This window comes from Corapipo altera, unplaced genomic scaffold (assembly GCF_003945725.1).
Source record: "Corapipo altera isolate COAL_440 unplaced genomic scaffold, ASM394572v1 116, whole genome shotgun sequence".
NCBI classification, from domain to species: Eukaryota; Metazoa; Chordata; class Aves; order Passeriformes; family Pipridae; genus Corapipo; species Corapipo altera.
Genome location: NW_020884953.1, coordinates 312,270 through 327,848, shown reverse-complemented (window position 1 = coordinate 327,848; position 15,579 = coordinate 312,270). Strand labels below are relative to the sequence as shown.

The 15,579-nt window shown below is 41.1% G+C and overlaps 1 protein-coding gene across 9 annotated transcripts in view; it reads right to left on the bottom strand.

Annotated features, from left to right (window-relative positions):
• The window catches only part of PKHD1 (PKHD1, fibrocystin/polyductin), a 261,116-nt gene that overhangs the window by 111,953 nt on the left and 133,584 nt on the right, over positions 1-15,579 (bottom strand). For all 9 annotated transcript variants that reach the window (XR_003530915.1, XM_027663423.1, XM_027663422.1 and 6 more), the window contains 4 exons: positions 15,456-15,555; positions 14,167-14,301; positions 10,939-11,074; positions 9,424-9,670 (listed from right to left, as the gene is read on the bottom strand). Coding sequence is in view for 8 of the 9 variants with exons in the window: in XM_027663423.1 (XP_027519224.1) it covers positions 9,424-9,670; positions 10,939-11,074; positions 14,167-14,301; positions 15,456-15,555 (618 nt within the window). In the remaining variant the exon portion in view is untranslated. The remainder of the gene's footprint in view (positions 1-9,423; positions 9,671-10,938; positions 11,075-14,166; positions 14,302-15,455; positions 15,556-15,579) is intronic.

The window sequence follows — 15,579 nt, the reverse complement described above, 5'->3', positions numbered from 1 at the left end:
TTGCCACAGTTATCAGCACCTGCACAGGTATTCAGGAAAATATTTCCAGCAGTAGAAGCACAACACACACAATGTTGAGAAAAATTAAACTCTCTTGCTCATCAGAAATTGCCTTATCAAGTTACAAAGGTGCCCAAAACCACAGCAAGTGACAGAGACTCAGAGACACCCTCTCTGCAACATAAATTCACATGGTCTTGCTCTTTACTCATTTTACTTTTCATTGCTGGAGAAGTCTGATGAGACACTTGGAATCACTTTTATCAGGGGACCCTCCCCAGTACTTCCAAGAAAAGTAAAGACAGAGAAGAAAGCTTGGAAGGGACAATCCTGCTGGGATGCAAGACACCTGACTGATCTGTCAGAAAGTTAGGATACAATTCCACACTAGCCATGTAGATTCACCAGCTAATGAATGGGAATGTGAATTCACTAGCTAGTGAATTAACTGTGAATCCAGTTATGTTGGAGACCAATGCTGAGAAGACCGTAAATAAATATCTTAAACCAGACATCTGCTTTCCAGATGGCTACAGTTAAGTGAAATACATCTTTCCCTGCGTGCCTACTTATAACAGGCAAGGCATAGAATCATAGAACCATTTAGGTTTGAAAAGACCTCTGAGTTCATCGAGTCCATCCACTAACACAGCACTGCCAAGCCCATCACTAAACCACGTCCCCAGGTGCCACAGTCACATGTTTTTTGAACCCTTCACTTATGTCACTGTGTTCAGTCAGGCAGAGACAGGACAGGGAATCTTCTGGATCTTGTCCTCTCTCCCTAGATTCCAAAGCTAGGATAGACTTTTGACTGCTTCAGACACTCCCAACTTTACTTTTCAGTTAATTTTTCTCACTCTTTAGGATGGAAACACGGAGAACTTTTAATTTGAAAACGCCGTTTTTTACACCAGAAAGCCTTTCTGAGTAAGAAAATTTTATGTGGTATCGTACCATGATAGTCTGGCTTCCCTGATCTTCACCTGGAAGTTTGCTCCTGACTCAGGAAGGAAAGGAAGCAGGAGATATTTTATGGCCTGAAATCTCTGGGGTTTTCTTGACCTGGAATGCTGGTCCTTGTCTTCTGCACACCTTGCTCGAGGTGTTGTCACCTACAAACACTTACCCTACTCCTCACAGACTGCTCAGAACACCAAAACAAAAATTTGGGGAACCTGGAAACCTTTGCCCCTGGAAAAGCACTCCCCTGGAAAGGATGTCAGTGTGCTTGTTTTGTCACCTATATGCCAAACAGACACCAAAATGGAAATACCCTACTAATGGAATTACCACCCACAATTAGCACCATTTCCATTTGCCCTAAATAGCCAGCGATTTCACTGTGCCCTAAATAGCCACCAATCTACCTCTCTTTAATGCTAATGAAGCAGAGTAGAGCTGGCACACGAGTATTTCTAATTCAGAGGATCCGAGGGAGCCGGCACGCATCATTAGCATGGAGAGCTTCATTATCAGAGGAAAGAGCCTTCCCCTGAACTTCCCCTGGCTTTATTTGAAAGAAACTAGGAGGCAATGGTCTTAATGCAAAATTAACCCTCGCTTTAAACTGCTGGAAGCCTTTGCAAACTGTAAGGGGAAAAAAAAGGATGACTCACTGAAAAGGCTGTATTTTTATATCGAAGCAGGTTTCAATTAAGGAGCAATTTGCTTTAGAAATATGGCAGGATTACTGAATAGGACTTTACAGTCTGAGCCACAATTTACCAGTTGTGACTGTATAAACTGTTATGTAATTTAGCTCAAGAGCATTGTGCAGAGCTGCTCGACAGAGATGAGCCACAAAGGATTTGTTAAACCAATCAACAACATGGAGTAGAACAAATATTAACTCTCCTGTTTATGTTTACCATTAACTTATTTATCCTGAGGGTCTATATCTGTGTGTATGAAGGTAGGTTCCGTGTTTAGCTCTAAATACTTTCTGTTTGTGTAATAATCCATTATGTTTATCCCTCTTCAAAAACAGGAAACCATATAGCATTGAACTTCAAATGGGACACCAAATGTTTATATCAATGGTCCAGATTTATTGCTGGCCAAAGGGAGGCTAATTCCAAATTATGACCATACCAAACACTTTACAGGTTTAATGTTGGGCCCCAAACCAGATCAGCTTATTTTAATTGCCAAAAACTAAGGATTTTCAGCTGTTTTCAGTAAGTGTGTGTATCTTTGCTGAGATACCAAGCTCATGATTCAAATCTGCCTTGCGTTATGAACCCTTACCAGCAGTGATTTTTTTTTCATGCATGGATCTTTTTGGAAATAACCAGATCTTTGAGAAACGACCATGGTCTGAATTTGAAATAAAATAAGAATTGAGATAGGATCTCAGAAATAGAAACAGTTGTGACTGACAAACCAAGGTGGCTTCATTCAGAGTAGCATCTAAGTTCGCTACCCTTGACTTCCTAACTCCTCTTGTTCTTATATGAGTTCCCCAGCTCCTACAGTTTACAGGCTGATCTTTTCAAGAAAATTAAAATCAGATAGAAATTTTGAGCTGGAAAGCAGCTCAAATATTTCTGCAGTGTAAGCATAGTAAAGACTAAAGGAGGACCAGTTGGTCACTCCGCTTTTCCCACATCGGGCAGAGCTCAGAAGAATTTGAAGTGGATCTGAAAAAAATCCAGACACAGGTGCTCTGGGAATGCTTTTACTGTACCTCCATTACCCACTTGCAGTCCTCCACCAGTTAATAACACCTGCAATACTGCATCCAGTCCTGGGGTCCACAGCACAGGAAGGACAGAGGCTGGCAGAATGAGTCCAGAGGAGGCCACCAAGATGATCAGAGTGATGGAGCAACTCTCCAGTGAGGGAAGGCTGAGAGAACTCTGATTGTTCAACCTGGAGGAGATTCCAGGGTGACCTAACTGTGGCCTTCCAGCACCTGAAAGGAGCCCACAGGGAAGATGGAGAGAGATTTTTGTCAAGGGCTTGGAGTGACCGGACAAGGGGGAATGGCTTCTCAGTGACTGAGGGCAGAGTTAGATTAGATATCAGGAAGAAATTCTTCCCTGTGAGAGTGGAGAGGCCCTGGCACAGATTGCCCAGAGAAGCTGTGGCTGCACCATCCCGGGAAATGTTCAAGGCCAGGTTGGACGGGACTGGGAGCAACCTGGGATAGTGGAAAGTATCCCTGCCCATGACAGGGGGATTGGAATCTGGGACAGTGGAAGGTATCCCTGCCCATGACAGGGGGATTGGAACAAGATCATATTTAAGGTTCCTTTCAACCCAAGCCATTCAATGATTCCATGAATCTATGTTTTTAGGATTAATAACGTTAGGTTATGACAGGGAGTCCCAGCCAATGTATCTGACTCAGATCTATCCAGACCATGAGAAACATCCAACGAACTTGCCAGATTTCTGCTTCCAAGTAAAGAAAGTGTAGGGCTAGCAAATGTTGCCTCAATGGTAAATTTATCTCCCTGTACCCAGAAACACCCCAGGTTATGGTCAAGTTGAGGGGGAAGTCTTGAGAAAACATCTTGTTTTGTATACTCATGAGCCTATGCAGGATCTGGCTTTGTTTCCCATACCCCAGTCTGTGGGGTAAATGGAAAGGGTTCCTCGAGTGGGAACCAAATTTCTCTTGTCTGTTTTGGTGAGATGTCTGAGGTGACAGAAATACAGCACAGTAAGACCTGAACCTCTGAAGCTGAGCTGATGAGTTGGTAAGTGAATAGCCAAGAGTAAACAATATAATATTTGCCTCCCATGTTATGGCACAGGAGCCCTGAGAGGGTTGGGTTATGAGGGTGAGTGTGTAACCTGCCCCGTGTGTGAGCACAGTCAGGTATACAGGGAGGACACAGGAACAGAGAACAAACGAGCATGTGCACATTGAGAGAAGAAAGGTGGTTGTCAGGGTGTTTCACAGCAGAGGGGTGTTCATCTGAAGGCACCACAGCAAGTAAATACCAAAGGAAAAGCAAAGCTGGAGCAACCATTTGAAGTCTCTTCAAGAGTCAAAGCCACAGAGGTAGGGGCTACACCATTCCTTTCTCACCAAAGCAGCGGCTGGTTTGCATCAACTCAAAGCACACATGACAGGAGAGGCTGTTAGACTAGATTTAAGAATTCAGGCTTTAAAGAAGAAAGCTAATCTTTTCCTCCACAGCAGACTAGAGAAGAGGCTTGAACTACAAGACTGGTGCTGAGCAAGTCCCAGGTTTCCACGGTGAGAAATGGAAAGCAAACGAAAAGGGACCAAGAGGAAAACTTCCGCCTGGTGTGCCGAGTGTTTGGAGTCCCCTTTGCCGCAAGGTGCTGCCTGGCTGCAGATTATTCTAATGCTCTCCTCTTGTGAAAATTATGCATAATGTGAAGAAACTTTGAAAGTCACTTAATCATGTTATGACAATTTTTTAATGAAAATTTGTTTTAATATTAATAGAGATTCATAGTTTCATGATAATATGGGTGGCGGTGGCATTTGGAGCAGCCCTATCTTGCCTGCAGCCATGCTGTGCTGTGCCATAGCATAAGCTGTGCTTCAGACTACTCAATAACTTTCCCACATATAAATTTATAAAGACTTTTATAAGCTCCAATTACGTTTTTAAAAGACATAAAAACCCTCTTTAAAGGGTGCTTACGTGACACATTAGTTTAACTTTCAATTGGACTTTGTGAAGAAGGGTTTTGTTACAGCAGTGCAAGCTTGGAGATGGACCCCCATTTCCCTGGAAGTTGATGGGTGAAGCAGTTCAGGACAGAGAGTGACAAAAGGTTCAGGATAGTAGTTTTCTTAAATTTAAATATGGACTTCTAGTGTTTTTCTCGAACAAACCCTTTTATTCCCCCCAATCATATGTTCCGGGGGGGGAAAGTGTTAATAAACTATGTGCATTCTGGTAAATTAAAGAGCACAAAAGTAAAGAGTTAATTGCCCACATTGTAAACTTAGATGATTAAAATGGTCTCAGACAAGCTTTTAACTTGCACCAAGCAGCCCTATCCCAGACAGCTCCCAGGCAGGGGATCTTTCCTAAAAGTTAGTCCTGATGCAACATTCACTATGTCTTGGAGGCTGAGAAAGTTAATAACATGACCATGGCCAAACTTGGCCCATTGCCCTCAAGGTCAAGGAGTGATCTGAGGTTGCTGCAATAGAGGTTGTCATGCCAGGACTACCCTCTCAAAACCCATTGCTTTCTTCAGCCTTTAGGATTTTTGGAGCTGGAGTTCATCCCTGAAACTCAGAGGAAGAAAAAACACACTATCTCAAGCTTTTCATGCTTTTTATTGAGTAGCACAGAGAATTGCACCACACTGGACCAAGAGAGAGAGCACAGGAGATGCGACTGTTTTACTGCTATTGCCTGGGACATTTTCCTTTTACAGAGTAAAACTTCCTACCAAAATGAGGGTGCTCTTGTGCCCTCACTTTGGCCACATGATCATGGGTTCAGTCCTTAAGTCTTGGGCTCAGGAGCTTGTAATCTGTTTTTCACCCCTGATTTGGTAGCACCCCACTTTTACTGACCACAGAGCTTACGATGAGTGGTAAGTACAACCAGCGAAGTGCAGATCTTACAGGTCACATATTCCAGGAACTACAGAGCACAACACAGAGATTTCTTCCAGAGTGGTTTTTAATTTTTTTCTTATCAGAAAATGAAGAAAGCCAAGCAACAGTACTTTTATCCTTTTACTGAGATAAGATGAATCCAAGAAACTGTACTGTTCGGAATTTTTTCCTGTCACCCACCTGTCTTTACTCTCTCTGCTCAACCTCTGCCAATTGCTCCTAGTCATGTTTTGCTGTATTAATCCTAAAATATTCCCGTTTTATTGCAAACACTCTCCAAATACATCTGGATAAAATTCACTGATTCTTCTTCTTCTCCCACCCCCACATCTTCTGGTCGTGTTGTGGATATCTTATTAATTGACTTTCACTCTTCATCCCCCCCAGCTCATTTTATTCCCATTCTGATCCTTTACCAGGTCCATTTTGGAGCACTGAGCAAAGTCCCCTTGACTCATCACACTTATTTGGCTGCCTGCTGACAGTCTTTCAACTTAATATGATCGTGATTTGGCTGCTGGGAGCTACTCAGGAGAGAGGATCTGGAAGCAGCACAGAGAGGATGCTCATGGTTTCTTGGGTTATTCTGTTAAGCACAGAGTCCTCAGGAGGACAGACTAACAGCTGGCTTCTGCTACTCACACTGCCAAGTATCTTTGATGTAAGTCAACTCCCAGCTTATGCAGATGAATAATAAAGAAGGGAAATAAAGATACTTGCTTCAAATAAAACCTTGATTGATAAGTCATCAGTATGATTAATCATAGAATGGTTTAGGCTGGAAGGGACCTGAAAGTTCATCTCGTTCCACCTCCCTGCCATGGGCAGGGTCACCTTCCACTAGATGAGCTTGCTCAGAGTCCCATCCAACCTGGCCTTGAACACTTCCAGGGAAAGTCTTATGCAATTTACTAGGAAGACAAAATTTAGATCAGGTTAACTCTTCCAGAATTAACAGCAATGGTGCAGATGAACTCCTACTTGTACTCACTCCTTACCTACCTTTAGACACCAGAGAAACAAGGCACATTGAACACATGAACTATCATAAATTTTTACATAGTTGCAGTATCCAAAAGAACTCAAATCATTCTACAGACAATGTTGTGAGAAGCTCCATCTACCACTCAGCATCGACCCAAAGACTGGTAGTCCATTTCGTCAGGGTAAACACAGACTTGAAAGGGAATTGATTTCCCTAAGACCTCATGGCTAACTAGTCCAGAAAAACATCTAGTACAGTTTTATTTTGCCTTCTACCCAGTATCCTTTTTGTTAAATCAGAATGACTCCCAGCTCTTAATTTGTTGCAGAGTTTTGTTTTCATTATAAGAAAGAGTAATCACATGCAAAGCCTGCAGGTAGCTGAAAGCCTTGCAGTTTTCTCCTTCAATGGAACAAGTGATTTTTTTTTTTCCTATGTGGGAAGGGGGATTTTTCCTCCTTCTTCTAAAACATGAATTATGAGGCAGACATGAATAATTAACAGCCCTCTGACAGAGCACTTCAGCATTCCTGCCTGTATACTCCGAACCTGAAACAGCAAAAAAAAATGGATAACGGTTCAGACTTGTACTCCGAAAAGGAAGTGAAAAGCTGAGCAGGGAACTGGGAAGGGAAGATGAGCATGGGAAGGAAAGGAGGAGTGGTGTTTGGATCACTGAAAGTCTTTTTCACCTTTTTTCTTATGTCAGGAATTTGCAAGTGTCCTCCTTGGGTAGCTGCCAGCTGCTCCAAGGCAGGAGCAAGTCCAGCTTGGGGAGACAATGGACTGCTCCAAATTTCCCAAGCAATCAAATACTTTGGTGTGAGATATCAGATCTGACACAGCATCTCCAGGAGATCTTTGTCCTTCTGCCATGGAGTGACAAGCAATGGGAGACAGCACAGGACATTTTAAATGGCACTGGACATCTCTCCATGGGCAAACAAATCAAGGACCCAGGTTTCCATCAGCTCTGATGGGACACGTTGCCAGTGTCTATGTGGTGACCACACATGTTCTTCAGGCCAATATCTAATTTTATATGTCTTCAATCTGATTTGAACTCACTTATATTAAGTCTCTGGCTCAGTTTACAAATCTTTCCAATAATTTTTCACTGCTGAGTAAGTTCTGAGAGCTATGTCACAGATTTACTGCAGTTCCTTTCACCCAAAAAGTAATTAGTTTATTTATTTGTTGTGTTCCTCTATCATGATTAAGACAACAAACAAATGGGTTCTCATTCATCACTTCCCTGGAGGTGTTCAAGGCCACGTTAAATGGAGCACTGAGCAACCTGGTCTAGTGGAAGGTGTCCCTGACCATGGCAGGGGGATTGGAAATAGATGATTTTTAAAGTCCCTTCCAACCCAAACCATTCTGTGATTCGATGGTTTCCATTTACAAACACTGATAGTACCTATCCCAGCCTCTTGAAATCAAGTGAAAACTGGCATCTCAAATCTGGAAAAGCAACTACGTAGTTGTTAAAATAGTTCTGCCACTCACAATAACAAAAGTTTATTCTTGAGTTTCAAGTCACTCTTGTACCACTGCCTGATCCCATCATGTTGGTGGGAAACCATAACTCTATAGATTGAAACAGATTGCTTTGATTGTGAGCCTGAGTCAGTCTTCATAAATTTTAATGATCTGAATTGACTAAATTTAACTTGCAGCAAGCATAAAACAGCAAAATGAAAGATCAGAAAGTCTTAATGAAGCGGGTAAGAAAGGCATGGCTGCAAGAGAGTAGCAGAAACAAATCCACTGGAAAGTTTTCTTTCTATGAAATACATCACAACTTTTTTATATCTTCTGTACAATATAGGTGTTTATTGCATGAGAGCTGCATCCGTGAAACCGTAAAATGGTTAATCCATTTTTACTAGAAAATATAATACATGAATCTGATAGATTTTAAAACTGATATAGCAGTGAAATCAGATGGTAAAGGCTTTCTGGTTAAGACTTGAAGGGGATTGGAATTAGATGATCTTTAAGGTCCCTTCCAACCCAAACCATTCTATGATTCTGTGACCTCTCATTTTTTGGGAGTATTTGAGGAAATCTCTCAGAGTAAGCATAAAAGGTAATACTTAATTAGACTTAAAGTCTAATCAAAACTTTTTTTTTTAAGACTCTATCTCACTATCAGCTGAGAGGTTTCATTCACATTTTATAGGTCACCACTCAGAAAATCATGGCAACTTTTCTGTTTGTCCACTGAATCTCTGACTGTTTGAGGCTTTGCTATTGATCTCACTTTGAGCATCAATCCCCAGCTCGACCTGAATTCTTATTTTGACAAAGGCCAGTTTCTATCCTCCTGGTAGCTTGAAGAGTGACAAAATAGCCATACACAACAGCCTCCTCTTAAAGGCCTACTTAGCACTGCCAGGATTGCCTCTGGACAGGAACTATAAATAGGATGCCAAGCTAATCAAGATAAGTGGCTTGCTGAGAACATCAGAAAATAATCAAACTTGGGCAGATCATATATAACTTAGCAAATAAAATAAACCAAAGATTCTTTCCTGGAAACTATTCCATGCAATTTCACACAAGTTCCCTCCCAAAAACACAATGCCTACATCCAAATGACCAGTTGGGAATCGTTCTTCTGCTATCTCTCAAACCATACCTGAGAATATCTGGTTGAAAACAAGGAGACAGAACAAAACCAGTGACAGAGACCACATGGACAAAAAGCGCAGACCAACAGATGCCACTGCTCAGGCTTTAGGCCCAGTTTAGGACTCAGCAGAGAGGGAGGAGTCCTGGGACTAAGTTCAGACACTGAAGAAATCTCAGTATCAAACACAGCAAGCAACACTCACGCCAACTTTTTGGAATTGGAATAGTTACTTACAAATGAAGGGCCATACTGTGGAAAACAACGTCACTGCCACAAACACTGCCACCAGAAGCTTGACTGAAGTTGGCACTGGCTGTGCAAGATGCTCCAAGGATATCTGTGGAAGGCAGGAGGTGACTTCCTTCCTGTCCTGTGATGGAGCCGTCGAGATCCTCAAGGATGGCAGAGTGAGGGAAGGGGAAGGACACTTGGAAAGGTGAGTTGATAAAGGTCAGACGTTCAGCTCTCACTGTAAACCCACCTGTGGGCAACAAGCAGCATGTCAGGAAAAGAGAATGGTCACTTTATGTAATGGACCTGAAGACATCTCTGGAGGAAAAGAGACAAACTTCATTCCACCTTCACTTTGGAAAAATGTCTGATGAGTCAACAAGATGAGGAGATTCAGAAAAATAAACAGAGATGGTTGCAGGAATGGCTATTGCTGTGCCATGGCCATTGCTGTGCCATGGCCAGGCCCAACCTGCCCAGTGCCCTGTGACTTGTGCTTACAGACTTGCCTGATCCAGCTGCTGGTCCTGGTCCTACCTGCACCTCCTCCAAACAGGCCCCACTGCCAAAAGTTACAGACCACAAAACAGTGATTTTGATAGATCACTTCTGTCTTTTCCTGAAGGCAAATTTTTTAGAGATGAGGACTCTTTATGGGTGTGTAAATATACTTGACTCCTGTGTATATACACAACACTGGGTAGAATAAAGCCTTGGCTGAAAAGTGAGTCTGGAGGATTCTTTCACTACTGAAACACAGGTAGCTGCAGAACCAATGAATATTTATGTGGGCTAAAGCACAGGAAGTTTTTGAACACACTAATATTTACAGAAATGTCAGAATATAATTGCCCCATGGACCATAACAAGTCAGCTTAGGCACGAGTGTTCATACACCACATGGGTTACTATCTAACTGTTCTATTCTCAGTTGTAACCTCTCTAAGCCAGATTTTACTATTCCTCCTGTCCTTTGATCTCACCTCCTGAAGACTTTTTCTCTGCTATGTTATCATAGGGCAGTATTCATTTATATATAAATATATTTAAGAGGTAACTGCAGTTGGAATATTCTTCAAAGAGCCTTTGAGTACCTCTTCAAAGCTCAAAAGGATGCTTAGTTTACACATTATCTCAGGCAAATTCACCTAAGGTTTAAGCTGGCCTGAGGTAGGATCTTGGTGAAATTCTGTGAGTTTGGTCATAGCTATTAAAGAAATCATCACTTTTGAAATTTTACCTCCCAAAATGAAGATGCAGAAACAAGGTAGTGCATAAAAACACTTTTCACTGAGAAAATTAAATCAGGGCAGAAGTAAAACTACATTTGTCTTACAATATATGTAATATGTGGCTTCAACTAAGTGATGAAGGGAGACTGGAGAGAACATGAAACTTCAACTAGTGGAGAGCAGAGTAGTTATCAATGGTTGTCTGAACTTCCAAACATATGAATCTGCAATGGGAGGAATCCAGGGACTGTGGAAATCCTGCTAAATAAATGTAAATCAGACTCACCCTGCCCTTGGTAGCAGCCAGAGCAAGTCCTGATTGCTGTGCAGGTGTTCACATCAAAGTTCTTAAAAGCTGTGTTGGAGATGAGGAGTTGGTATCTTTTGGGAGTTTTTAGTCCTATTGACATACATGTTCTCTCCTGAAATGAGGGAATGAAGACAGCTGGTAAACATCACCATGTGAATCACAGAATATTAGAATTCTTTGGGTCGGAAGAGACCTTAAACATTATCTCATTCCAACCCCCTGCCACAGGTAGGGACACCTTCTAGTGGACCTGGTTGCTCTAAGCCCCGTCCAACCTGGCCTTGAACACTGCCAGGGATGGGGCATTCAGGACGTAGTAGCTGGGATGCAAGAATGCGATTGCCACGGTTGAGGGGTTTGAAGGACAGATATAAGCTGTTGTTTTGAGAATTCTGATAATTAACACCTGTTTAAATCACCATTTACAGCATGTGATAACATCACATTCAGGGCAGCTTGTTGCTCTTTGTCTGAGTTGTTGCATAGCAGTTAAGGCCGGACATTTGAAGAGAATGGAAATTGTGCATTCCCTGGGAAGAAAGAACCCACCTAAAAGGCACAGAGAGCAGATTTTTACAGCCTCTTTTACTTTACCTTTTCCTGTCCAGCAATTAGGAATTTTCTCTGCTTTACAAAGCTAATCATATCTAATTTCTGTTCTAAGCAAAATCTGTGAGCTGAGATTCAAAAACCGTTTTTGTGCTTTGGGATGGAGGAAGCACTTAAGCCAGGCTCTCAGCAAAGCTCTAGTTGACTTCAGGATCCATCAGAGCTACAAGAACTGGAAAGGAAGAGCAAAACCCACAAGTGATGAGAAACACAATGGACAAACCAGATTTTTGGGTGTTTGTAGTAAAAGACTTGTAGAATAACTCTCAAAAGCCATAGAAGAGAATCAGTCAAGAAACCCACCCTATGTGGAAACATCCTCTTCAATTGAAATGTAGAATGAAACGGACTTTTATAAACAGATTATTACTTCATTTAGTCTCTTTAAGACACAGTAGCTCCATCCTTTTTTTTATTCTGAGACCAAAACATCTGGAGTGATGGTTCTGGTCCTTGGACCATTTCCAAACCACTGCTAAGCAGAAACCCCTGACTTCTGGTAACAAATTCCCTAGAAAGTCTCTTATTTGCTTTTTGTTCACAATTCTGGTTCTTCCATCACACCTACCTTTCTATATTTTTTATAAATTCGTTTTATTTAGATAAATAACAAATAGAATGGTGTGAGACAATAATTCCTCTCTAGTGTGTGTCACCTGTCTCAGAACTTCTGCTTTTCTCATGAAGAAATGCTTCTCTTGAAATGGTTCCACAAAGACAGTAAGTTGCTTTATGAAAGCATGGAAGAGGCTGGCTGGATGTCTAGGAAGTCAACAAAAATCTTTCCCTTGTTCCTGGATTTAGTCCTACCACTAATGTTTTAATTGGTCAAAGCTCCAATTTTTAAATGCCCTGATGTCTCCAGAAAACAATCTTGTTTTGAAGCCCTGCTGTCAAAAAGTGGAAGGGCTAGAGCAGAGAGGAATATCCAAGGTTCCCATTAAATTAATGTCATAAAGTTTTAATTGATATTAAAGAGACATCATTATTAAAGGGAGAATTACATACATTAAGATGTAAATTATGACAAGGAGGCTCTTATCATGAGATAATCAAAGATAATCACCCCCCTGGGGTACTTCAAGAAACAAGGCACAGCTGAGCGCCTCTAAATCTCTTAACAAGTACAACACTGGAATCCTTCCATGGATCCTGCAAAGCAAAAAACAAAGACACCCACCCTTTGGTGCCTGAGACAAATGCATTGGGACACTACAGGGTTGGACAGGTGAAGCCAGGATTTTATCTGAACTACATACAGACCTGCTATAGAGTTTTCCTTCTCTGAGCTTCTGAAGAAAACTCATTTAAAGCCTTTTTTCTGCCAGTCAAAAGGAAAATTAATTTAATAAACAGCAATAGAAAACTGAGCAGGGAAAAATAAAAAGACCTCAAAATCATGAACAAGCATCTGTGGCCAGCTGTAACTAAAATTCCATTGTTATCCATGTTATTAATCTGTTAACAACCTGGTAGCACCCAAAGGACTTCGTCCAGCTGCCTAAAGAAATAATGGAAGAAGATCATATTTACTGCATAAATAAAATTACAGTTTTCACTCTCAAGCAAAAAAAAGTAACACTCTGTGTTCCAGGTGGACCAATGATGCTACAAGACAGCAGAGGAAACCAAAGTGTTGACCGGGATAGAAACCAAATCTGGTGCTCCCCCTCATTATTCTCAAATCACTAAACTAAACCCCGCTGTGTGTGGTTAAATGCTGTCTCTTTATTCCAGCAAAAAGAATACGGGAATATATGGGAATATATAGGAATTTCTGTTAAAAACCTTTGATTAAACAAAAATTGTGATTTTTCTCAAAAATTCATGTTCTGTGAAGTTCAAGGGTTTTTGTGAGAGCGTGTCAATCTTGGAAAAAAATGTAAGTAGGGGAAAAATTAGCTCTTGTCTTGCTAATATCCTTCAGCTTTTTGGTTTTGTGATTTTGCTTTTACTTTTGAATGTTGTTTTATAAAGAATATACAGAATCATACATTACAATGTGAATTTTTACATAGTTCTAAATTAAAATAGAAAAATCAGAGTTCTTGTTTCAAATTTGTTTTTAAAAAAAATCTTCAGAACTTCCATAATGAAGTAAAAAGATGTTTGGGAAAAAAATCATACAAACATTGAATTGTTTAGGTCGGAAAAAACCCTCCAAGGTCTTAAAGTCCAGCCATTCCCCCAGCACTGCCAAGGTCACCACTAATCCATGTCCCCAAGTGCCACATCTGCACATCTTTTAGATTCCTCCAGGAATGGGGACTCCACCACTGCCCTGAACAGCTTGTTCCAATGTTTGATAACCTTTTCAGTGACAAAAATTTTCCCTAATATCCAATTTAAACCGTCCCTGGTACAACTTGAGGACATTTCCACTTGTTCTGTCTCTTGTTACTGGGGAGAAGACAGCAACACCCACAGTCTATTCTATTTACATACATTTATTTACATCTATTATATTTACATACAATCTATTTAAAATACAAGATTTACCAAGGCTGCCAGGGAGCATGGGCTGTTCTGCAGCTTTTCTTATTTCTCCAGATTCCCATTTGAAGGGAACATTGAAATCATTCCTGTAGAGCTCACCTTTTGCCCAGTGTGTCCAATTAAAACGCTGTCAGACACAGAGGTGTTTCCCAGGCTCTCCACGATGTCAATGCCAAAGTCTTTGCAAGAAGAAATCCAGAAATGTTGGAGTTCAAGATTCCTGCTACTGAAAATCTATATAAAAGGAAAATAAAGGAATAATCATCATCATAAAATCATAGAATGGTTTATGTTGGAAGGGACATGAAAAATCCTCTCTTTCCAACCCCCTGCCATGGGCAGGGACACCTTCTACTATCTCAGGTTGCTCCAAGCCCCATCCAACCTGGCCTTGAACATTCCAGAGATGGGGCACCTAAAAGAAAGAAAACTGTTTCTGGAGGGAACCCATGGAAAGATGCAGAATAAACTTAATTATTCATGTATTCTCAGTCAGTCACATACAAAGAAATTACAAGTTAGGCATAGAAAATAAACAAATAAAAAAACTCCCACAAAACAACCTTTTAGTTTTGAGGGGTTTTTTCATACTAACAAGCTCTTCCAGAAAGAGGATACACTAATTAAAAAAAATCACACTGAAAAACAGTATACCTTCAGAGTGATAGGATGGGTGAAGCTAAAAAACATGACTTACAGAGAAACACATACAAACTGTTCAGGTCATCAGACAGGGGCATAAGAGGATCATGAGATCTAAATTGTATGTGTGGGAAGAAAGCATCAGATAATAATGGGTGATGTGGGGTTTTTGTAATCAGATTAATTAATAATGAGCTATAATAGCTGGATAATGATTTTAGACAAATTCAAATAAGTGAAAAGTGAAAATTTTTAATAAGAATGAAAAAAGTCCCCTGGAAACCATCAGGCCTATGAAGGTATCAGATCTTTTACCAACTGCAATCTTCAAGAATAGCTAAAGCACCCACTCAGAATGTTTCTTTTGGCAACACGATCTAGTGAAAGGTGTCCCTGCCCAAGGTAGGGGGGTTGGAACTAGATGGCCTTTAAGGTCCCTTCCAACCCAAACCATTCTATGGTTCCATGGTTATAGTGGCAGTCGGATGTTAGATGGTTACAAAGAACACCAGCTGCTGGTGAAAGGAGCACTGATTCTGCACTGAAGCTGTAAAAAGAATTCACACAAATCATGTTTCTGACTTTTTTATTAAAACAGGAGCCTCCGGATGAGAAACTTCAACATACAGGTACAAGAGCTTTACTGTGACTGTGGCTTATTTGCAGCCTCAAAGATGAAGTCAGTGTAGAGGTGAGATATCTGGAAAGATTCTGAGCATCCCAGAGGACAGTCAGGACAGACATACCTGTGCTCCCCCTTGGCAGCTCCAAGCTGTGAAGTTGCTGAACTGAACAGGTCTGTTTAAGCTGTCTGGCAGATATTCTGGGTACACCAGCAATCCATACCTGTTTAGGATAGAATGCAATGGA